Raw genomic sequence first — 26,448 nt, 5'->3', positions numbered from 1 at the left:
TATTAACAATGTGCAGCCAAACTTTTTCAGTCAAACTTGAAGGTATGTTTAAATTATTGTGAAATTGTATTGAGGAAATGTAACTATGCTAAAAATTATTTATAATTCTATGCAATGATCTGTTTGACCTTCATATAATTTGACTCTGAAGCATATGACATAGTTAACCACTTTCTTCTCTAATCTCTCTTATAACTTGGATTCTCTATCACTACCCTTTCCTTCCAGTTTTTCTAATGATTTACTCACCTTTATTTGTCTGACCTTAAAAATTTTAATGTGTCCCTTTGATGTACTTTCATTTTCACTTTATATGCTCTGGACCATGTCTTCCACTTCTATGACTTCTGCTACCATTTGTGTTCTGATGATTTATAAATAAAAATATTACCCTTCAGGCCAAAACTCTCTCCTGAGTATCAGAACTAGCTATTCAGATGCCTGCTAGCATTGCCACTTGGGCATCCCTAAGACATCTCAAGCTAAGTGTGTTTATGTATAAAATTATTATTTCCCCAAACTTCTTCCTCTTCCTATGGTGAAGTAGACCACTCTTCATTTAGGCAACCAAGCCAGAAATATGGATTCATTCTAAAGATTCTTTTCTCCATTCCACTGGTGACAAAACCCAATTATTTTTCCTAGCTCTCTGTTCCCATTCTTCATCCAATCCATCCTTCCTACTGCTGCCATAAAGATCTTCCCAAAATAAAAACCTGGTCATACAAATCTGTTACATTTCCTTCCTTTTAAGGGTTCCATATTAAAAGGTGAATTAGAGGTCTTAGAAACATGTAAAATATAAACTACAGGATTACACTTCAGTGAAAATGCTTGATATAATGATTAACCCAAAATAAAGACTTGAACTATATTCATGAGTAGTTATAATACTTAAAATGATAAATCGTTGAGAAAAAAATGTTGGCATGTATCTTAATTAGGATTGTTAGTGTAGAGGCCCTCACACAAGAGGGCAGTGTAAGATGCTTCAAGGCTCTATTCCCCCATAGAACTTTGAGCAACCAGCAAGCACTGGCAGAAATATCTTTCTCTGGGTTCCAGAAAACAGTTAAAGGACTGCAGTGACTATACATGCACCGAACTAAGGAAAAAAAAAGTCTTAAAAGCAGTAGAATCTCCTGGGCCTTGGCTGCCCCTTCCTCCTCCACTCCCCAGCTTGTCTTGGACCTAGTCTGGGCTCCCAGTGAGGATCCCTGGTCTCAGTTCCAGAGGAAGCAGAGTTGCCCTATTGCACATGCTGGAAGCATGTATGTCTGGCCCAGTCTGTCTGGTGGTGGCCTGAAGGACTTGCTGTCCCAGAACTTGACCTGTTTGTAGAAGGCAGCATAGAGAGCTCTCCACAGAACTCTGTGGGAGAGCAGTCAAGCAGTGACTGCCTGGGGCAAGGGACTGCTGGCTGTAGGACATACAGTGTTGTGCCTAGGACCCTGAGGAAACTGTTTTCTGGGGAAGAGAGGACAATTGTAACTATGTTAAATGGGGGGATTTCTAGGGCTAAAAATACATACCCATGAAAAGATGAATGCAGAGAAAGTATCAGGGAGGGAGCCACCTACCCTTTGGCCTTAAGCTATTCTCATACAACTCATTTAATGGATAAGTTCTGAAGGACAGCACTTGCACAGGTTAATCAGCAAAGACTGGGAAAAGTGTTTTCCTTATCCTTTTTTTTTTTTTTTTAATTAGCTCCTGGCATTCATGTACTAGGGAGCCTCAATGAAATTAAGTGCTGATTTCTGATCAGAAATCATGGAGGCAGAAAGGAAGTGGGAGGACATATTTAAAGTACTGAAAGCAAGAAATTGCCAACCAAGAATTCTGTATCCAGCAAAACTGTCTCAAAAAGAGGAAGAGATTCATGCATTCCCAGAAAACAAAGCTGAGAAAGTTCATCCCCATTAGACAGGCCCTACAAGAGATGCTAACGAGAGTTCTGCAGGTTGAAAGGGAAGGACAATAGACAATAGATTGAAACTGCATAAAAAAATAAAGAGGTGAGGGTAACAACATGGGTAAATATAAATGCTGGTACTATTGTATTTTTGGTTTGTAGGTCCAGTTTTTACTCCCTACAGGATCTAAAAGGCAAATGCATAAAAATGTAATGAAAAATCAGTGGTATTGAATTCCTTTCTATAAATATGTCATTAGTGACAAGAACTATATAAGTTGAGGAGACAGTAGCATATAGGAATATAGTTTGTCTTTACTATTGAAGTTAAGTTGATTCAAAGAAAATGAGATTGTTATAAATTTAGGATATTAAATTTAAGCCCCATGGTAACTACAAAGAAAATATCAGAGACTATGTAAGATCTTAGAGACAGAAATTAGAGTACATGTTTCCAGGTGTGGGGGGTAGGGGGAATGGGGAGTTAATGTATAATGGTTGTAGGATTTCTGATTGGGGAGATGGGAATTTTTAGTAATGGAAGGTGCTGAGGGCACTGCAATATTGTGAATATTATTCATTGAATAGTATGCTTGGGAGTGGTCAAGATGGGAAAGTTTAATATATATATATATATTCCCATAAGTTTTTAAAAAAGAAAGAGTAACCAAAGAGAAGATGGCAACTGAATGCAATACTAGATCTGAATGGGATCTAGTAAGGGAAGAGAAAAAATTCGAACGGAGGTTATTGGGACAAATGAGAAAAATTATGTCCTCTTAGCTTTACGTCAGTGGTAAGTTGCTTGAACTTGGTAACTGCACTTAAGGTGGTTACATAAGTGAATATCCTTGTCCTTAGGAAATGTACATGGCAGTTTTAAGTGTTCAAGTAGCATGGTGTATACAACTCATTTAGTTTTTCAGCTGCCAAAACAAACACCATACAAAAGGTTGGCTTAAACAATGGGAAGTTATTGCTCATGGTTTTAAATCTTGGAGAATCCAAAACTGAGATGTCAGCAAGGTGATGCTTTCTCCTCACAGACTGTGGCATTCTGGGGCTGGCTGCTGGTGATCCTCGGTCCTTGGCTTTTCTGTTACATGAAATGCACATGGTGGCCTCTCCTTGCTTCTCTCCCTGTCTGGCTTTCACTCTGCCTATGAGGACTTCAGTAGTCCAGATTAAAACCCATCCTGTTTCAGTAGGGTCACCCCTTCAAGAGATTTTAGGTAAGGTGGGTCCACATCCACCAGAATGTGTACTAAGATCAAGAACATGTCCAAACTGGGGTTCATAAATCAATCCACCACAACAACCTATACTCAAGTGTTCAGATAATGGAGTGATACTTACAGAGAAACAGAAAGATACAGCAAATGTGGCAAAAAGTTAAAATTGGTCCATACCTGTATCTGAGGAATTAAGGGTATGTTGGAGGTCTCTGTTGAGATTTTTATTTTTATTTTGTAACTTTCTGTAAGTTGAATGTATTTCAAAATAAAAGTAAAAAAATATTGGGGTAGAATGAGAATTCCTAGTGTATACATATACCTAAAAACAGAACCTTCGTGATAAAGGGGAAATGTACAACATCATGAACTACTACAAAAGCAGTAATCTGGTAAAGCACCATTTAATTTTTTAAATACTCATTTCATTACCGCTTTGTAAATTTTCCCATCTTTCCTGTCTAATCTATTCACTTCTCTCAGGTGTCATTAAGAGAATGGAGGAAGTAAATCATTCCAGTTTCTTTCTTTCTCTCTCTATCTTTACTTCAATTATTTTGTAATTTTTCTTGTCTCCAACAATTAATATGATGGGATTGTTTCTATCATTCATATTGAAGTGATTTTTAAAGCAGGTTTATTGAGATACATTCACATACCATACAATCAGGTTGTACAATCAATGGCTTTTAGAATAATCACAGAGTTGTGCATTCATGACCACATGCAATTTTAGAACATTTTCATTACTCCAAAAAGAAAAACCCCATACCCCTTAGGAGTCACCTTTCAATCCCTCTGTCCTTCCCCAGCCCTACACAACCACTAATCAAATTAGGTCTCTAGAGATTTATTTATGTTTAAAGAATACTAAAATTATACTGTTAACTATAGCCCATATTTTGCATTAATCACCTTGTAATAACCTGTTAATAACACCTTGTAATAGTGGCGTACATTTGTTTAGTTCATGAAAGAACATTCTTGCATTTGTACTGTTCACTACAGATATCATTCACTATAGGGTTCACTGTGTTATAGAGTTCCATGTTTAATCCTCTAGCTTTCCTTATAGTGACATACATGACCTAAAACTACCCCTTTCATCTACGTTCACACACATAACTCAGCACTGTTAGTTATACTAAAGGTAAGGTGCTACCATCACACTATCCATTTCCAAACTTTTACAATCAACCTAAATAGAAATTCTACACAAATTAAGCATTGGCTTCCCATTCTTTACCCTCATTCTATCTCCTGTAACCTATATTCCAGATTCTAACATTTTAAGTTTGCTTATTGTATTTGGTTCATATTAGCATGATCATACGATATTTCTCCTTTTGTGTCTGGCTTATCTCATTCAACATTATGTCCTTTAGGTTCATTCATGTTACATGCATCAGGACTTCATTCCTTCTTATATATAATATTCCATCATATGTATATACCATATTTTGCTTATCCATTTGTCAGCTGATGGGTGCTTGGGTTATTTCTGTCTTTTGGCAACTGAATAATGCCACTACGAACACTGGTGTGCAAGTGTCTGTTCACATACCTGCTTTGGTTCTTCTGGGTATATAACTAGTGGTGGGATTGCTAGATCATATGGCAGTTCTATACTTAGCTTCCTGAGGAACTGCCAAACTGTTTTCCATAGCAGTAATGAATGAGTGTTCCCCTTTCCGCACATCCTCTTCAACAATAGTACCTTTCTGGTTTTATTTAATAGTGGCCATTCTAGCAGTGTAGAATGATATCTCATCATGGTTTTGATTTGCATTTCCTTTATAGCTAGTAATGTTAAATATCTTTTCATGTGCTTTTTGACCATTTGTATTACCTCTTTGGAAAAATGTCTATTCAAGTCTTTTGCCCATTTTTAAAATTGGGTTGTGTTTCCATTGTTCAGTTGTAGGATTTCTTTATATATTCTGGATATTAAACCCTTATCAGATGTGTAGTTTCCAAATATTTCCAGGTATTTTCCTTTCCTGAAAAGACTGTGTTTTCACTTTCTTGACAAAGTCCTTTGAAGCACAGAAGTATTCAGTTTTGAGGAGGTCCCATTTATCTATTTTTTCTTTCATTGCTTGTGCTTTGAATGTGAAGTCTGAGAAATGATTGCCTACCACAAAATCTTGAAGATGCTTCACTGCATTTTCTTCTAGGATTTTTATGGTCCTGACTCTCATATTTAAGTCTCTGATCCATTTTGAGTATATTTTTCTATAAGGTGTGAGATAGGGGTCTTCTTTCATTCATTTGCATGTGGATATTCAGGTCTCCCAGCATCATTTGTTGAAGAGATTATTCTGTCCCAGTTGGGTGGATCTATCATCCTTGTCAAATATCAATTGGCCATAGAGGATCTATTTCTGAACTCTCAATTCAATTCCATTGGTCAATATTTCTGTCTTCATGCCAGTAGTGTGCTGTTTGACCACTGTAGCTTTGTAGTATGTTTTAAAGTCAGGAAGTTTGAGCCCTTTAGCATTCTTCTCCTTTTTCAAGATGTTTTTGGCTATTTGGGCCCCTTACCCTTCCAAATATATTTCCTAATTGGCTTTTCCCTTTCTGCAAAGTAGGCTGTTGGAATTTTGATTGGGATTGCATTGAATTTGTAAATCATTTTGAGTAGAATTCACTCACATTTAGTCTTCCAATCCATGAACACAGAATGTTCTCTCATTTATTTAGGTCTGATTTCTTTAAGCAATGTTTTGTTAGTTTTCTTTTTATGGGTCCTTTACATCCTTGGTTAAATTTATTCCTGATATTTAATTGCTTTAGTTCTATTGTAACTGGATTTTTTTCTTGAGTTCCTCTTCAGATTGCTCATTACTAGTGTATAGAGACACTACTGCATTTTACATGTTCATCTTGTATTCTGCCACTTTGCTGAACTCATTTATTAGCTCTAGTAGGATAGCTGTAGATTTTTTAGGACTTTCCACATATAGGATCATGTCATCTGCAATTAGTGAAAGTTTTATTTTTTTCCTTTCCAATTTAGATGCCTTTTCTTCTTTCTTTCCTCCTTTCTTCCTTCCTTCCTCCCTCCTTCCCTCCCTTCTCTCTCTCTTTCTTTCTTTCCCCAGCTGCTCTGGCTGGAACTACTAGCACAATGTTGTGTAACAGTGGTGACAGTGGGCATCCTTGTCTTTTCCAGATCTTGGAGGGAAAGCTTTCAGTCTTTCACCATTGAGTACAATGTTAGCTGTGGGTTTTTAATATATGCCCTTAATTGTGTTGAGAAAGTTTCCTTTTATTCCTTTCTTTCAAAGTGTTTTTATAAAGAAATGATGCTGGATTTTGTCAAATGCCTTTTATGTATCAGTCAAGATAATCATGTGGTTTTCACCCTTCAATTTCTTAATGTGGTGTATTACATTAATTGGTTTTGTTGTGTTGAACCACACTTGCATGCCTGGGATAAAGCTCAGTTGATTATGGTGTCTAATTATTTTGATATATTATTGGATTCAATTGCAAGTTTTATGTTGAAGATTTTAGCATCTATATTCATTAGAGAAATTGGTCTGTAATTTTCTTTTTTTGTAGTACCTTTATCTGGCTTTGGTATTAGGGTAATGTTGGCTTCATATAATTATTTAGGTATTGTATCCTCCTGTTCAATTTTCTGGAAGAGTTTGTGCAGGATTGGTATTAATTGTTCTTGGAACGATTGGTTGAATTCACTTGTGAGGCCATCTGGTCCTGGGCTTTTCTTGGTTGGGAGGTTTTTGATGAGTTAGTCCATCTCTTCATTTGTCTGTGTAGGTTGTTCATGTTTCTAGGAATTTGTCCATTTCATCTAAGTTTTCTAATTTGTTGGCATGGTTGTTCATAGTATCCTCTTTTAATCTTTTCTATTTCTGTGGGGTCAGTAGTAATGTCCCTCCTTTCATTATTTTATTTTATTTATTTGCATCTTCTCTCTTTTTTTCTTTGTCAATCTAGCTAAGGATTTGTCAATTTTATTAATCTTCTCATAGAACCAACTTTAGGTTTTGTTAATTCTATTTTTTTTTAAATTAATTTCCTTTATTTCTGCTTTGATCTTTTGTTGTTTCTCTTCTGCTTTCATTGGGAAAAAGTTTGCTTTTCTTTTTCTAGTTCTTCCAGGTGTACATTAGGTCTTTGATTTTAGCTCTTTCTTCTTTTTTAATGTAGGCATGTCAGGCTATAAATTTCTCTCTCAGCACTGGCTTCACTGAATCCCACAAGTTTTGATATGTAGTGTTCTCATTTTCATTCATCTTGCGATATTTACTGAATTCTCTTGCAATTTCTTCTTTGACTCATTGACTGTTTTAAAGTGTGTGGTTTCACTTCCATATATTTGGGAATTTTCCTATTCTCTGGCTGTTATTAATTTCAGGTTTTATTCCATTATGGTCAAAGAGAGTACTTTGTATAATTTCAATCTTTTTAAATTTATTGAGGTCTGTTTTGAATCCAACATTTGGTCTATCCTGGAGAATGATACATGAGCACTTGAGAAGGATGTTTAAATGTTCTGCATATGTCTGTTAAGTCTAGTTCATTTGCCATATTATTCAAGTTCTCTGTCTCCTTATTGATCCTCTGTCTAGATGTTCTGTCTGTTGATGAGAGTGGTGTGCTGAACTCTACAACTATTGGTACAGAGACATCTATTTCTCACTTCAGTTTTGCTAGTGTTTGACTCATGCATTTGGGTCACCCTGTTTGGATGCATAAATATTTATGATTGTTATTTCTTTGTTGTTATTAATATATTAATATAAAGTGTTCTTTGTGTCATAACAATTTTACATTTAAAATCTATTTTGTCTGATATTAGTATAGCTGCCACAGTTCTTTTTTGGTAACTGTTTGCATGGAGTAAGTTTTTCCAATTCTTCACTTTCAACCTGTTGGTGTGCTTGGGTCAAAGGTGAGTCTCTTGTAGAGAGCATATAGATGGATCATATTTTTTTTTAATCCAATCTGTCAATCTGTGTCTTTTGTTTGGGGATTTTACCCTATTAACATTTAATGTTATTACTGCAAAGGCAGTACTTACTTCATCCATTTTATTTTTTAGCTTTTATGTCAGATCTCATTTTTGTCTTTTTTTTTTTAACCCTTTTAGTTACTCTTGCTGATAATCTTCATTTCTACACTCTCCTTCAAACCTTACTCTCCTGTCTTTTCCTTTTAGCCTTCAGAACTCCCTTTAGTATTTCTTGTAGGGTAGGTCTCTTGTTGATGAACTCTCTGCTTCTGTTTATCTGTGAATATTTTAAACTCTCCGTCATTTTTGACTGGAGGGCCATTTTGCCTGATAAAGAATTACTGGCTGATAGTTTTTTATTTTAGTACCCTAAGTATATCATACCACTGCCTTCTTGACTCCCTGTTTTTTGATGAGAAATCAGAACTTAGTCTTATTGTAGCTCCCTTGCATGTCACAATTCCTTTTACTCTTGATGCTTTCAGGATTCTGTATCTTTGGCATTTGACATTCTCATTAATATGTGTCTAGAAATAGATCTATTAGGATTTATTCTGTTTGGAATACATTGTACTTCTTGGACATGTGGATATAAGTCTTCCATAGGAGCTGGGAAATTTTCAACCATTAATTCCTTAAATTTTCTTTCTGCACCTTTTCCCATCTCTTCTCCCTCTGTGTCACCCATGATGCATATGTGTGTGGCTTTTGTAATGTCATTCACTTCCCTGAGACCCTGCTGAATTTTTTTCATTCTTTTCTCTCCCTGTTCTTCTGTCTCTATGATTCTGGATGTCCTGTTTTCTATTTAGGTCATCCTTTCTTTTATCTGTCCAAATCTGTTGTTGTATGCCTTTAGTATATTTTTAATCTCTTCTATTATAACTTTCATTCCCATAAGTTATGTTATTTTTCTTTGCATGCTTCCAAATTCTTCTTTATACTTACCCAATGTCTTCTTACTATCCTTTATTTCTAACCATGTTTTCCTTCATCTCCTTGAATTGATTTAGGAGATTTGTTTGAACATCATTGATCAGTCACTTCAAATTCTGTGTTTCCTATGACTGTTTAATTTGTTCCTTTGACTGGGCCATATCTTCCTGTTTCTTATATGGCTTATAATTTTTTTTGCTGATGTCTAGGCATCTGATTATCTTGGTGTGTTTACTCTGATGGTCAGTTTCTCTTTCTTGCCAAGGGTTTTACTGTTGATTGACTTTGGGGTAAGTCTCTTCTTTGACACTTGGTTCAACTTATTCTATATCTGTAGAATTGCCTGTGTTTAATTGATCAAAACAGGACCAGGGACCCACGAATGGGGCATAAACCAGTTCCAAAAGGCCTTGCAGAGAAGGTCAGGAAACACACCAAAAAGACTTATTTGTCAGATCCCTGAAACTGCGCTTTCCTGGCCTGCCCAGCGGATGGCAATCCTCGGCAAACTATTCCTCATATTCATAAGGAAGGAGTGTGTTTTTGTCAACCTCCACAGGTTCCACCCCTGGTGGGGGTGGTGTTGAAACGTTGTTCCTGGGGAACCCTGTCTGGGGCATGCTAGAACTGCTATTCAGAGCCAGGACCCAGCATTCCAAGCTCACCATTCAGAAGCCGTGTTTAGCCTGTGACTGTGTCCCACCTTGTTCCCAAGGAGGAAGATCTCCATGTCCCTCTCTGTCTGCAGCAGTCAGCCAGAGGCCATACCAGGGCTGTTTGCCTGGAGACTAGGGGACGGGTACTGTGGCAGTTTCACTCAGTTTTTTTGCCGCAGCTTCTCAGGCTCTCCATCACACCCTTTCATGGATGCTATGCAATGCTCCCCTGGCCTCCAGAGCACTTGAACTGTTGTTTCAGATAGTGCCTGCCTGTTCACTAGCTACTTTTTTAGGAAGAGTGTGTCCTGCTTCTCCCTATTCTGCCATTTTCCCCAGAAGTCCTGGAAGTGAATTTTAGGATCAATTTTAAAGCAGTTGTTCAGTCAATAGTTTCACAAAACTCATCAGACATTTTCTAAAGTTGCATATCACACAGTTTTTAAATGCCTTGACATCATCCTATGGTATGTTATTATTGCTTTATGATAGCATCAATTTTAGTTTAGAGATATACCTTGTTTGTGTTGAGTGGATTGCATGGAAAAGTAGCAGCAATTATTTTTGCTTTAAGTTGAGATCAATACATTTTCATTGAGAGACAATTGTGATTTGTAAGTAAACACAAAGTTAATAAGATTATGCAATTATTTTCATATGAACTGGGAACTTTACTTCAGCTCTGAACTGCACCCTAAGTATTAATTCAATAGATTGAGGTCCTGCTGGATCACTATTGTTAAAATATGCAAATGAGAGAGAATATGATGTGAGATATTCTACCTTCATGCAGGAAAGCCCCCATGCTGTGTCTCAAAGTCACCATCTGTAAAGTCATTTCATTTCATAAAGAAGAACAGGGACCTTGTTAATACCTGCCCCCTACCAACATCACTGAGGTGTTGTGAGGATGAGTTAATGTTTATGAAGTACTTTAAGTCCATGAAAAGTAGAGTTTATGTAAATATATTTTATTATTTTACATGTTGTTATATTTAGCTTAATGTCACTCTCAATTATTTGACATGTGTTATATAAAATTCTACTTCCTTTTACAGAATTTACTTACAATAATAAAAAAATTTACTGTGAAATATGTGCATATTTTTAGAAGAAATTCTATATAAAAATCCTTTTCAAGTAAATTGATTCCAACGAGCGAGAAGAAAGGAAGAAAAAATGATTTTCATGAATGATTTTTGAATAGAGTCTCATTGCTTTTTAAAATCATGCAAAGTAGGTAAATGAAATAATGGAGCAATTGGACTATCCCTTTCTATGATCAGGGTGAAGCCATGGTAATGTGATTTTAGAGCACCAGCCATTATCTTCTTTTTTATTTTTTTTTCATTCTGAACATATCTAGTCAATAGAGCACAAATTTGCTAGCATCACCCTTTGTGAGTCTATTTACTCATGGCCAAGAAAACTTTATTCTACCTTAAAGTACATTTCTCCCCTTTGCTGTTGATGGCCAAATTCTATGAAAGAGAGCATGAGTTTCTTGTGAAAGATCTTTTCCCTTTCAGTACCACTCCCCTCTATCCCTGCTCTCCTTGTCTAGTGAAAGCCTGTCCATTGTTCAGTTCCCGACTCCAATGCCACCATCTACATGAAGCCTTTCCTGATCCTTCTGATTTGATATTAGTTCTCTGAACTACAGCACTGCATATGTGTGTCTTTCATAGACTTACCCTGTCTGTGTTCTGGTTGGTCATCACATGTTTTAGTTGCAAGCTATTTGAATGCAGGTACTAGATTTTTTGTATTGATCTATAGTTAAAGCAAAGCATTTTCAAGATTAACTAAATGTTTCCAAAATATTAGTCTCAACTCCAGGTTCAGGTCCAGAGTAATGTGTGCAACACAGGAGTAACTTGCTTGCTTGAATTTTAATGACCGTGTGTTACAAAATACTTAATTTCAAACTCTGTTTTCCCTTTGAAAGCCCGAATGCAGATTGCAACAATTGTCAAACAGTTTCCGGTAGTAGATAACCAGTTTCTAAAATAAGGTTGATAAAATAAGTGGTTTAAATAGCTTTACTGACTTACAATAAATCTTTTGCTTCTAAAGATGTCTTAATGACCTCTAGGCAATCTCCTCCAAGTTTTTATCACACTCAAAATATTTTTGGATATCACATACCTAGTTTATGCATATAATTGGCTTTATTTATAGTAAATATTTTTGCTTGCATCTTAGACTTTAGCCTTCTCTTTTTTATTTTATTGTTTACTTACATGGTTACTTTAATATGGACATATTGAGAACAGAAACTTTTAGGGGTGAAATGTAAATACTTTCAATAAATTTAAATAAATTACTTTTATGATAGAATATACAACAGTAGCAACTATTGCTGTTAAGCTATTTTTATTTTGAAGACTTGAAGATTATCTGCCCTCAAAACATAGTGATGTCACTACAGAGATGCTTAAATCAATTTCCTTAGCATTATTTTTCCTTAAAGATGGCACAGATGATGGCTCTTTGTTTTTATCTGAGAAATCTATGTAGTATTGCTAGCAGTAGCCTTTAAAATTTTGGGTGTGCTTTTAAAGCAATCTCCATGTAATTTTTATTTCTCTGTCAAAATTATTATTTCTATAAAAGCACTATGATGGACATATTCTGTCTCCTTTGTAGTACTTCATAGTGCTTTATCTAATATGGAAATATTCATATTAAGATTATTCACTTAAATTAATAAAACATTGTATGAGAGTGCTTGTAAGAGAAGACTGGAAATAGCAAATTCTCAGAGCTTGAAAGCAGATTAGAACTTACCAAGGGAGGAGGGAATGGAGAGAGGCTGGGAAAAGGGAGTGTGTGTGTGTTTAAAAAAAAAAAAAGAGGGAGAAGAAGAAGAAGAAGATCACTCCTCCTGGGATAGCACACAGAGGTGGATGAGGGGAGTACCATGAGCTTCATTAGCCCACAAGCCAATGTGTTTTTAAAATATTCTTTTGTTTTAAAGTTTTTAATTTAATAGTATATATACAACCTAAACTTCCCCATTTAATCACATTCAGATATATGATTCAGTAATGGTGGCTGCATTCACGATGTTGTGCTACCATCACCATCATCCATTACTAAAACTTTTCCAGTACCCGAAACAAATTCTGTATCAACTAAGAATTAACTCCCCATTCCCTCACCCCTCCCCAGGCACTGGGACCCTGTATTTTACTTTTCTGACTCTATGAATTTGCTTATTCTAATTATTGCATATCAGTGAGATCATACAATATTATGTCCTTTTGTGTTGGGCTTATTTCACTCAATATGATGTCTTCAAGGTTCGTTGGTGTATCAGGACTTCATTCCTTCTTACAGCTGAATAATAATATTCCGTTGTATGTATATACCACATTTTGTTTATCCATTCATTGGTTAATGGACACTTGGGTTGCATCCATCTTTTGGCAATTGTGAATAATGCCACTGTGAATATTGGTGTGCAGATATTGGTCAAGTCCCTGCTTTCAATACTTATGAATGTATACTTAGAAATGTGAATTCCGGGTCATATGGTAATTTTATATTTAGTCTTCTGAGGAAGTGCCAAAATGTTTTCCACATCAGTTGCACCATTTATATTCCCACCAGCAGTGATTGAGTGTTCCTATTTCTCCACATCCTCTCTGATACTTGCTATTTTTCATTTTTCTATTAGTAGTCATTCAGTGAGTATAAGGTAGTATCTCATTGTGGGTTTGATTTGCATTTCACTAATAGCTAAAGATCTGGAGCAACTTTTCTTGTGCTTTTTGTCCATTTGAATATCTTCTTTGAAGAAATGTTTATTCAAGTCTTTTGCCTTTTTTTTTTGATTGGGCTATTTGTCTTTTTGTTGTTGACTTGTAGGATTTCTTTATAAATCCTGGATGTTAAAACCTTATCAGATATGTGGTGTCCAAATATTTTCTCCCATTCTGTAGACTGGCTCTTTACTTTCATTATAAACTCTTTTGATCCACAGAAATTTTAAATTTTTATGACATCCAATTTATTTTTTCTTTTAGTTGTGCTTCTGGTGTTATAGCTAAGATTCCATTGCTTAATACAAGCTCCTAAAGGTGCTTTTCTGTGTTTTCTTCTAAGAGTTTTATGGTTGTAGTTCTTACATTTAAGTCTCTGATTCATTTTGAGTTAAGTTTTTATATGGACTTTAGCATATGGATAGCCAGTTTTCCCAGCACCAGTGAGAGTATTCTTTCTCAATTGAGTGGACTTGGCACCCTTGTCAAAAATCAATTGGCCAATGACGTGCAGGTCTATTTCTGAACTTTCAATCCAATTCCATTGGTCTGTAAGTCTGTCCTTGTCCTAGCACTACGCTGTGTTGACCACTGAGCTTTTGTAGTAAGTTTTAAAAACAGGGAGCACGAGTCCTCCAAATTCGTGCCTCTTTTTAGAGATGTTGTTGGCTATTCAGGGCCCTTACTCTTTCATACAAATTTGATGATTGGCTTTTCCATTTCTATAAAAAAGGCTTTTGGAATTTTGACTGGGATCACATTGAATCTGTAAATCACTTTGGGTAGAATTGACATCTTGACACATTTTGGTTACTTTGTATTCTTGATGTCAGTATTTTTAAAAATTAATAAGGTTGCACAGCATAAAATGATCAGAAATGAATAGATTTTGGAACATGCATGCAATGGAATACTCTTCATGACTAAAAAAAGCTTATTTCACTCAATATGATGTCTTCAAGGCTTATCCAAGTTGTAACATGTACCAACACTTCACTTTTTAATGGCTGAATAATATTCCACTGTATGGATATGTTACATTCTGTTTATCCATTCATCTGTTGGTGGACATGTGGGTTGCTTCTACTTTTGGTTATTGTGAATACTGTTATAATGAACACTGGCATAGAAATATCTGTCTGAATTTTGCTTTCAACTATTTTATATATATAGCTAGGAGTGGAATTGATTTCTCTTATATGAAATACTTAAAGTAAGCAAATTTATAGACACGGAAAGCAGAATAGCAGTTACCAGAGGCGGCAGGAGGGGAATGGCAAGTTATTACCAAATGAGTATGAGTTTTGGTTTAGGATGATGAAAATAATCTGGAAATAGAAAATGGTGAAAGCTACACAGTATTGTCAATGTACTTAATGTCACAAAATTGTCTACTTACAATGGTTAAAATATTTTTATGCTAAGTATATTTTATCACAATTAAAAAATAAATGAATTAATAATTGCTTAAGAATAAAATAAAAAGGAGTGAACCACTGATATTTGCAACAACACAGCTGAAAAAAGATTATTAACATAAATATAGTTGCATTTCTTCATTTTGTCATACTAGTGGATAGAATGGAATCATGTTACTTTCTCAACAGATCTGACAGTTTTCATTACTGTAGACCAGAGCTTCTCAGACTTTAGCAGGCAAGAAATCACAGTCCCATTCCTAGAATTTTTTGTTGAGTTGGTCCAGTGGGGAGCCTGAGAATTTACATTTTAAACAGGTTCTCAATGATGCTGATGTTGCTGGTCCAGGGACCACGTTTTGAGAACCACTGCCCTAGACAGCTAGCCTGAGCCTTGATTCCACCCCACTTCCCAAGAGAGGCTTTCTCCATATGGCTTCTTTCCTCCCCTAATTAAATCATCAGATGTGATGGAATTTACTCATTGGCTGATAAATAGTCAAAAAGGATGTGAGCACCCAGTTTATACCAGGTATTCAGCCAATTATTTTGGGTGGAGCTCACAATGAATAAACCCTAACCATGACCTTCAGTATCTTAGCACTTGTGGGGGAATGCAAGAAGTGGATGCATGCATATATATAGCTATAATGTATTGCAGAATATAGTAGACATATACAAGATTGTGGATTATGAGAGTGGGAAATGCTAGAGATTATCATTGTTAAGGGATCTAGAAAGTCTTGTAAGAAAGGATAGAGATTTTTGTTCTTGATGTAAAAAGAAGAGAAATTTAAAAGTATGAACATTTTTTATTCAGTACGGTATTTTGAAATGAAGACTGTAAAGAGAATAGCAGAATATATAACTCCCTGAATAATAATTTTTTCTATGGTGAATAAAGTATTTTACATGTCCACTGAACTAATGTTGAACTGTGAATAATTCAGTCATTAATAGACAGGAGAGGATTATTCTCTAATTGTACTTTTGAGTTTGGGCATTTTTTATCTTGTAAATGTGATTTATTTGTGGAAATAATTTAATTTTGAGCCAAATACTCTTTGCTTCTAAAAAAATAATTTATGGGAATATATTATTTTTCTCTGTTGGCTCAGACAAAAATTAAGAAACAATTAAAAAATGGGAGTCATTGAGACAAGAGAAAGAAAATGTACAATACAAGAAAAAATGAATTATTGCATGATAGGAAGCAGTCATTAGCTTTCATTTGAGCTCAGGACTGAGCAGAATTGCATAACTGTTCTCTCAGGCACTTCTCTCTAGTTCCTATTATTATTCATGTAAATAAAATCCCATTTTTATATCCATACACTAGAATAGATTCTTTAAAGCAATTTATATCCTGTTTAATGACCCTACTCTCCAGGACTTTCTTTGTAAAATTATTTACTTATTCATTTAAAAAGACACGGACAAATTAGACATGTTCCTTATTTTTAAGGAGTTTAGTGTAAAGGGAGTTTGAGGCAGAAAATACAATATATGTGAAGGTCCTGAGCAGAAATAAATGGTTTGCTTAGTCTATAGACTGAAATGAGGCCATTGTGAGTAAAGCATAGTGACCACAGGGGAGAGTGGTATGAAGTAAGATTGGAAAGATAAGCAGGGGAGAATCCCAAAAGCCGTTGTGGGCCTTTATTGCTTGTTAGTATAGTTGTGCCAATCAGCTTCTAAGTGACTTTTCAATTTCATCATCTTTTTATACATTAATATAATATACATCAGCATTCTTTACGTACTCAAAAAATAACAAGTGAAAAACATTTCAAAGAAGAGAGGAGATCTGTGGCTGAAAATGCAAAATTCTGTATGTTCCATGTTCACACATAACTTTCCAGTCATACTAAATATTACCATCTGATGATAAAAGAGAGTAGTGACATTTCATTTAAAGTATTTCAAAGCAGAACAGCTTTTTCCTTTTGTATGTTTTGGGAAAATACTAAAGGTACTACAATAGTCAAAGTAGCCTTATCAGAAAAAAAAAAAAGTCCTATTGATATCTAAATAAAATATTAGATTTAGGCCAAATTTATGATACGAGCATAATATAGTTAAAAGCATAGACTGGAGTCAGACCTGGATTCAAATCCTAACTCTGCCACTTTCTAGTGAGAGTGTGGGCAGAGATTTAACTTCTGTGAATCTCATTTGCTAATCTGTAAAATGGGGGTGAAATATCTGCTGCATGGGACAGTTAAAAGTATTAAATGATATAATGTATATTCCTTAGCCAAGAAACTCTTGAAAGCAGAACATAAGCCAAGGATTAAAGTGCTGATACTTTGTTTGGATTACCCAAGCCCAGGGCAACTCAGGTAAGGAAAAGGAGGATGTGAAGTATCATAGATGGAAACAGACTTTGAGACATTGATTTGATATGGGTGGTGTATTGGTATTAAGACATCTAAGGAAGGAGAGCAGTTGAACTGTGTCAGAGACCTTAGCCAATCTCAGGAAGTGCTTGAAATAGAATGACTTGCTAAGAGTCTCCCAAATTGAGTCAAATGGATCTATGTTGTCAACAACCACTCACTTGGGGACAGAGATTGACAAAACCTCAGATAGGGCAGCTTATCTTCCCCAGAGAGATACAGCTTTGAGCAGTCCACAGCCAACACTCCTGGCAGCTGGAGGATTGGGTGCTTCTGCCCTGTGGGGTGGAATATGATTTAATGAGCTCCTGCAGCCCTGGCAACCCCTTCACATTGAGTCCCAAAGTGACTTGGTGTGATGTAGCAGGTACATTTGTGTTTGCTCTCATTAGCTACACAAGTTACCTCCAGATTTGTAGGGAGAAACCATGTCTCAGAGCAGTTCATGGAGGGCAGAAAAGTGAGGAAATTTATCTGCAAAGTTCCCATCATCTCCCATTTCCCACTGGTCAAGGTTTACCCCATACTTCTCAGGAAGTCTGATTCTGTGCCTTGCAAAGTGGAATTTCATCCAAGTGTGCACTTATCAGGACAGAGAAAACAGGAAGCCATTGAGGGAATTTGAGAAAGCATCAAGGATTTGTATCCAGTTGACTAGATGGAGTACATGGCCTAGTACTTGGCTCATGGTAAGCATTCAATAAAAAGCTAACACTTACACAGCTCCTTTCTGGATGCCAGCCACTGTTTTAAATACTTCACATAGATTAATTTATTTTATCTTTACAACAGCTTGATGAGGAAGATATGAATAGTAATATATTTGTATTTTACAGATGAGGATATTGAGGCACAAAAATCACAGAGCTAGTAAGTAGCAGAGCAGAGATTTTAAAACCAGGCAGTCATTTCAGAGTCTATGCTGTTAACTGATCCACTGTATTGCCTCCCAGTAGCTATCATTATTTTTATTATTGCTATCATTATTCAAATATGTAGATATTTTATCAAAATAAATATCATTAGTGAAACATGTTCAAATATGTAAAGCTTTGCAAAAGTTTCAGTGATTTTTATCTTTATTTTTAAACAAATATCACAAAATGTTTTAGAGATATGAAAGTGGGTGCAAGAGGTCTTACACAGGTTTCTTTAACAACAGGATCACTAGGTAAAAGGAGAAGATATGTGTGGTCCATTTCAATAAAAATATCATCTGAAAATGTTTCTTGGAGAATCTGGAAATCTAAGAATTCTAATTCCATTCCTGTCATAAACTGATTTGTTATTTATGTCATTGAGTCTTTTTATGCATTTCCATATTTATAAAACAGAGCTATCCCATATACACCATAGAATGTTTTTCAAGTATAAAAATAAGAAAATATGCCTGAAATGAAAAAAAAAAAAAAAAAAACTATTAAAAACAACCTGAAAATATTTGGAAAAAAATTGTTTTAAAAGTATTGCATTTTAACATTTTCTGGATTTAAAAAAAAATAGCTAATTCTTGTAATTTTGTAGGGAGTCCTAGTTAGAAGGGTTTCCATTGTTTTATTTTTAATGGGAAAATAATTTTATATTGAATCCTTCACATTGAGCCATATCTTCATTCCTGTTGTAACTAAAACTTGTATATCAAGGTCATTTAATAAAGAATATTTGACATAAATATAACTAGGTGTTCAACATATCTATACACTCTCGAGTATTACAATAAATCCATTAGGACCCTGAGAATTAATTTTGTTCAGTAATTATGTGAATTTATTAAATTAACTAATTTGTTTTTTGAGATTACCCCAGATTAGTTTTTCTAGTGTTCCATCAAGGTTGTTGCATTTAATTTTAGGCTTCCTAGTTCCTTCTGGGTTTACTGTATGTTTTCCTTATACACTGAAAACTGGCATTCTACATGTTGCCCAGCTTTAGCTCTTCCTGTTGGGCTTCCCAAGAACCCACTGTTTTCAAATTACATTTCTATATTCTGACGGTTGTTTTTACTGCTTCAGATAACTTACACTTTTATTCTTGTGTTCAAGTTCTATGTACTTCTTTGTACCTTACCCATTTGTATGCATGTTCATTTATATTGGGCCTTTAGTCTTATATAAGATAACTTCACCTTCATTAAATCATTTGTGCAGCACAAACTTCTTTGTAGATGCATTTTTAACTTTTGTGATTGCTTAGAAAATCACTGTACTTAATCTTTGGAGTAATATTAAATTGGATAGAAGTATTTCCAAGTAATTTATACTGGCAGCTCACTGGTTATTTTAAATTATCTTAAAGACTTATAAGAGGAATCATAGAATGTTTATTTTTTACATAATATCAAAAGTAAAGATTAAAATTAATAATGTATTCACCTTTTTATGTAATATATGATTGTTATTTTTCTTGGTAAAAATTCTCATTTATTCATATGTAGCTGTCTCAAAATTTGTACCTTAAGGACAGAGAAAGGTCACCAATCCCTCTAACTCCTGGTTCTTTGTCAAAAATGGACACAGTTAATGAGGTTTGTTTGGTACAGAACAAATTCTCAGACACAGATAGAGATCCTTTCAATGGAAACAAATTTGTTTGGCTTTACCAGGTTACTTAGCGATTAATAATAGCCTCGAGATGCAGGTCAGAAAGGTCATTGTACCAGCTTGCCAACACAATCTAAATGTGCAGCTAGCCTAGCTCTGTGGGAGCAGAAGCCCCAAAATACTATGTATAAAGTAAAATAGGCTATTTTCTGACTCCTTTTTTCATATTAATAAGCAATTTTCAAGAGAAGGGTGGCAAAATGGGGGCCAGGCCACTCCAAGTAATTCATTTATTTTGCAATTTAATCTTATGTTGAAAAAAATTACTCTGCTGCAATAGCATAGCATGGTGATTTTTAAACGTCAGTGTGTTTCATAAGTAACCTTGAATGAAGTATTGTATTAGTAGCCCTTTACAGGAAATTGTGACAAAAATATTTTTAGAGATTGAAGTAGATATGGGAACCTTTGGGGCAAATGCTCAGATAATTTACTTAAAATTTTACTTATAGCATTAGACACTAAGTTATTTATATATTTTAAAAATAGAATTAAGTACAATTTCAAAAGATTATTTTAACATGAATAGTTAACTTGTCCTATGAAAAGAAAATACTTAGCTATTTTTCCTTATTTTTTGTTCTATTTAACATGTTTTTCATATAATATATGGGAAAATTGATTTTTTTGTTTAAATATCTTAGATACACAAGCATAAATGATGAAAACTTTCATTTTTTAATAGAATTTATTATACTTAGAAAAGACTTGGACTTATTTACTTACCTTTTATTTCAATTACCAATATAATTGGAAAAAGGTCAACCCTTCAAGTATAAGGAAGTATATGTAATATTATATTATTACTACTGTTAATTGAAATTACAATAATTAAGTATATGTATAAAACTCTGTCACACTTTTTAAATTAGTCCATTAGTCAGTATACAATTAGTATACGATTAGAGATTTACAGAAGCAAAACCAAAATTAAAAAAAAATTAAGTAGCTCAGATGTTTTCTTGGGATATTTAAGTATATCCAAAATAGCTAATCTCAATCAAAGAAACTGATAATGTAGTAATTCACTTACTTTGCATTTGAAATGAATATTTCCTCATTTACTGAATTAATTATATAGGTATCTGATTTTGAAAATGTGATCAATTGAAAAGTCACTGAAAGACTTTTTAAAGATTGCAGACATTCATGTAGAACATGCAGGTGAGATATATTATGCTACTGATCTTGATGGATGTGGATGGATGGTTGCCCCTAAAAAAACTTGATTTTCATCAGTGAAACAGTTCAAACGTTAATAGAATCTTGGGATCACAAATAACTGCAGACTGTTGTGATGCAGGGAGGCACTGGAAGAGTTTGCAGAGATGAAAGAAAGAGAAGAGAAGAAGGCCGACCTCGAAAGGGAAGAGAAGAAAAGAGATTACCAAGCCCGAAAGATGCATTACCTCCTCAGCACAAAGCAGGTTGGTCTACCTGTCCCTGACAGCTCCCGTAAGCCACTCGGGCCCCAAGCCTGACAGAGATAAACTAGCAGGCTGAATGGGACATGACTTGTTGAAAAGATATCACAATGACACCACTTCGAGTTCAATTTTGTGCTTCTCTGTAGGCACACGCAGGCACCATGACTCCTCTGTGACAGCAGCTTCCTAGTGGCAGCCGCTGTGAAGCTGCAGAAAGGCCCAAGTCAGCAGTGTGATCTGCCACTGTGATAACACAACACGAAGGGCATAACCTCGCTTTAAAAACTCATTTTGAGGGGCTTATTGTTGTGTTGTGAATTGATCAAGAGCTAACAAGTTCTTAAGCTGAGGTGGCTTTCATGTTTTCTCTTTTAATTGACCTAAGGTTGAGTTTAAAAGCATTGTCCCACCCTTTCTAAATTTTGACGAAATTACTTCAACAGTTTATCTCACATCTTCATATATAAATATAAATGTGCAATTTTGAATACTTAGAAATTTACTTTATTATTCTTGGTAAAAATTAGTGCCTCCAATTTTGGCATGATTGCTAAGAAAGAATATACTGCATGCATAATATTCTATTCAAAAAGAAATACGGTTTAAAAAGCATGAATTTGGGAGTTGAGATGTGTTTTATTACCTGAGTTCTAAGCAGGAATCTAGTAATTTCTGGGTTTTTCTTTTTTACAAACTTTCAAGTCCAATCCATGGTTCTAGCCCACAGTCACATTTTCAAATGACTTCAGGTGTGGGCAACTTAAGTCCCAGTAGTGGGGAAAGGCCAGAGAGTGAATGTCATCTTTAGAAGCATCCAAATTCAAAAACATTAAGTAGTGGGTGGGCCATGTACATTAGGTCACAGGTCTCCTGCCCCCCTAGACTGCTTGATGGTCTAAGTCACAATGCTTTTCAATAATGATGACAGTCTTAATATTTATTCAGATGTGTATAGCTAGATTACTTCATTTAACAGGTAAGGAAACTGAGCCTTAGATATTATCTAACTCATTTACAGATTCAAAGCTAGTAGTAATAGTCCTAGTACTCAAACTGAGGTCTTTTAACTCTGAATGCTTATGGTGATAATTTAAAGGAAATTTTAAAAATAAAAAGTCAAAGTATTTAGAGTCATAAAATCTATAACAATGTAAAGATTTTAGTTGTGTGGTGGATGGATTACCTTATTTAATACAGAATTCTAAATCAGGAATTCTTTTTAGCAAAATAATATTTTTGAAAATTTAAGTTATTAATAATTTCAATTTTGAAGGAACTAAGGGGCCATTAGTACCTTTAATTCTTTAAACCTGATATTAATGGAATTCTTAGAGTACAGGTGTTTATTTTGGTATTTCCCAACTATTAATCTTTCTTAATCAGAGCTCTAATCATGGTGTTTATATTTTGATGGGCAGTATAATAGAAAAAGCAACTTAAAAATGGTGAAATCAGGCTTAAATGATATTTGATAATTCTGTTTTATCCAAGGTTATCTAGGTATTGAAAATGTAGTGGAATGATTTAGAAAATCCATAAAGATTCAGTAGTTTTACTAATAAAATAATATATTAGCAAATATCCATGTGGTACTTACCATGTGCCAGATGGTATGATGGGTTTTTTATTTGAATTATTTCTTTAATTTTGATTTCATTCTGTTTGCATCCAAAAAATACTCTTTTTAAGGGTGGATTTACATAAGGTTAATTTGGTTTTTAAATGAAGCCCCTAGTTTGACAAATAATTTTGCAAACCTGAGCAGGTGACTTGACTATGGACCTTAATGAATTTTCAAATAATTATTGTAATTTAGGAATACTTTTATTAACAAATACAAGCTGTCAATGCTCTATTCCATTTTTTCCCCTTGTTTATATACCACGCTAGCTGCTAGTAATATCAATGTATGTAAACTTTAGTATAGAAATCCCTGTGTCTCCAGAATCCCTTTTTGAGATGTTATAATTTCTTTTGAGGCACTATGGTACAGTACAAAGAGCATGGCCATTGTCATTGGACACAGCTGAGTTGGCATCCCAGATCTCACGCTTAGGGTCAGATATTAGATTACCTTGCGTTTTATGAGACTCTGTTTCACTCTGTGAATATGTGATAATGAATACCTCAAAAGATGGCATGAAGACTAAATGGAATATATTTAAAACAGTGCTAGGCCCTTAAAAGACCTTCTGTAAATGGTAACAATCATATTAGAATTTAACCTTTCAAGGAAAAGCTAAGATTCTACACTTTCATTTGATTCCATTAGTCTTAACTTTTGGACACATTCATTTTTCTGGTTTCTTTCTTTGTTTTCCTTTAGTTATTAGTGAAATTATTTAGAAATTTTTATGGTGGTTTTTCCCTCCATTTTACATCTGGTTTTGCAAACAAGGGAAATTAAGTTCAGAAATCTACTCCCTTTTGAAAGGAATAATAAAAAATATTAGGGATTTTCATTTTAATCTGACAAGTTAGTATGCTTTGTCATGGTGATCTTAATATTTTTCCACAAATAACCAGAAATAAAAGGACAGCCCTTTGAACGTATGGAGACATGCAGACAAGGCAAACTCTTTTCTTCTTTTTCTGGCAAGAAAGAATAGTGGTATCATCTTAGTCTCATCTGTACATTTTGGTCAGGGGATTAGTTGGGGTGACAGGATGGTACTGGAAAGTTAAATATTTTATTTCTTACGTTCTACCAGATTTGCATATTTAGCCTTAAATCATGATTTTTCATGATATTAAAAATACTGAATTTTAAAACTGAGTTTACAAATCGTAATTGTAAACCATCTTGAGTGAAACAAATATATGCCATGCTGAGAATGTGAATCTTAACTTTTAAAGGCATTAGTTAATTACTTTAAACAACATATATTTAAGTGCCTACCATCTATTTGGTACTGTCCTAGGACTTTGGGAATATGTTAATGTACAAGATATGATCCTTAACCACAAAAGAATGTGCCAATTTCGTTATAACACCAAACATCTTTTTCATAGAAGGTTAAGGCCAACTTTCCGTTACAGAGCTTATATAGACAATCTCACTCTGTTTTTGCTGATACCATTTACTATTTCATTTTACTTTACTCAAAAACTTTAAATACTTTCTATAACTTAAGGAAGAATCAAAGAATGAAAGACACATACTTGAGTCTGAGTATTGTTACTGATTTTCTCAGCATGATTTGGTTATTGGAGAGAAATTAAGGTGCATATCTTTTAGTATTTATGAATCAAATGTTTACACGTTTATTTTATTGCTTGTTTTAAGAGTTTCTATTTCAAACTATATTAAATACACATTTAAGCACAAAGTAAAAGCCAAATATGAATGAAAGATTACTTATTATTTTCAAAGACTTTTATCAGTTTAACTTTCAGTTGCTGTAAATATTTAAATATTTGCAGCATAAATATTCATGTGTAAGTGATTTTTTATAAGAAGTATATCATGATAAAAAATGCTGTTTGTTGACCTGTTTAAAAGGAATAATTCTTAGATTTTTGGCAAGGAGAAAAGCACTATTTTTATTGAAGATTTCAATAATTTAGAAACAATATTAATACAGGTTGCAAAATAATGTATCTTACGTTCAGATTTTCATAGAATATACCATAACTTGTAGAACATAACTTGCATGAGTAGAAATAAAAAATTAATTCAGACAAATTATGTTTCATAGATGGTAAAGAACTTTGTAAGACAAAATTTTATTTGTGTACTGAGATAGAGGTAAGAAATGAAAACATGTATTAATTAATATATTAATTTTAACATAATAATAATGATATATTGATATACTCATGTACTGATAGCATAGTTTTAAAGTCAATTTTAGGCCTCTTTTTAGTACTATATTAAAATACCTTTAAAAGCCATTACTAATTTTCACTGGTATTAATTGCATCATCTTTAGTCAAGCAAGCAAATATGTTAGCACTAATAGGAATTACACTAGTAAGTAACTAATATTTCAATGAGTGAATTAATAGACCCCTCAGGGTTTTATTAATTAAAAAGTTCAAATCATATTAAACCACCTTTTGTATATGTTTATTTCAATCAGAAAGCTGAACATGGTAACTTATTTGCATAAATAATCAGTCACCATTTACTAGTAGTAATAAGGTTAATTTGTTGCTACAGACATAATAAGATTTGTCAATTATGTTTCCCAGCAAATGCTGTTTATTATGCACCCCATCACCTGTAAGGGGTTTAGTGCCCTTATTAAATGAACACATCAAAAAGTCTTTGTCCCTGTAAAAGTTTCATGAAAAGAAAGCTGATTTTACTTGATTTGATTAAAGTAAAATGCAAACTCTGTGAATTTATCTTTCTGCAAAGATTTTTTATTTAATAGAGTTATTTATTTTGATTCAGTAGCCAATCAAATGAAATCTAACACATATAGGACAGATTTCCTTTGAAGAAAATCTCATTTGTAGATTTGTTTTATTCCAAGTAAGCTGACTTTCAGTCCCTTGCCCTTGTTCTTGGGTAATAAATTATGTTGTCTGCTCCACCTACTGGCAGATATATGCAAAGGTCTATTGTTGGAGTCATTAAATGATGCTCTAAAATGTTGCCAGAATATTTAAGGATTCCCTCTGGAGTTCAGCAGTTACAGATACAAATATAAAATTCAAGATAAAAATAGTAAAAAATTAATGTTTGGAAATATAGGTTACCATATAGAATTATACACATTAACAGTATGATTAGTGAAAACATTTCCCTGTTTTTGTTTTAATAGGTTAATTTAAAAAGGATAAATACAAAATATATAAGTAATTCAGTATATTGCATAATTATATTTAATTTTGGCTTATGGCATTTAATAGTTTGTATATATTCAATTTAAAACTATTTAACAAATTTTTACATGTATATTTTATGGAAATAATTTTCATGTCCAATAATTTATATAATGGTTTTTAAATGTTTTTCTTTTAATGGGTTGGGGAAATTCCATATGGACACTGAGATAACAATTTTCAGACAGTTATGCTTCTTCAAAAAGACGCCATACTCCAATTAGTACTGATAAAACTTTTTAATATTACTTTACTTTTTGGGTAAAACAAAATAGTTT

The 26,448-nt window shown here is 34.0% G+C and overlaps 1 protein-coding gene across 10 annotated transcripts in view; it reads left to right on the top strand.

Annotated features, from left to right (window-relative positions):
- The window catches only part of SPATA17 (spermatogenesis associated 17), a 332,947-nt gene that overhangs the window by 104,777 nt on the left and 201,722 nt on the right, over window positions 1-26,448 (top strand). For all 10 annotated transcript variants that reach the window (XR_005214908.1, XR_005214904.1, XM_037823711.1 and 7 more), the window contains exon 6: window positions 21,214-21,337. Coding sequence is in view for 8 of the 10 variants with exons in the window: in XM_037823711.1 (XP_037679639.1) it covers window positions 21,214-21,337 (124 nt within the window). In the remaining 2 variants the exon portion in view is untranslated. The remainder of the gene's footprint in view (window positions 1-21,213; window positions 21,338-26,448) is intronic.

This window comes from Choloepus didactylus, chromosome 2, assembly GCF_015220235.1.
Source record: "Choloepus didactylus isolate mChoDid1 chromosome 2, mChoDid1.pri, whole genome shotgun sequence".
Lineage (NCBI taxonomy): Eukaryota > Metazoa > Chordata > Mammalia > Pilosa > Megalonychidae > Choloepus > Choloepus didactylus.
This window is presented reverse-complemented; position numbering and strand designations above follow the sequence as displayed.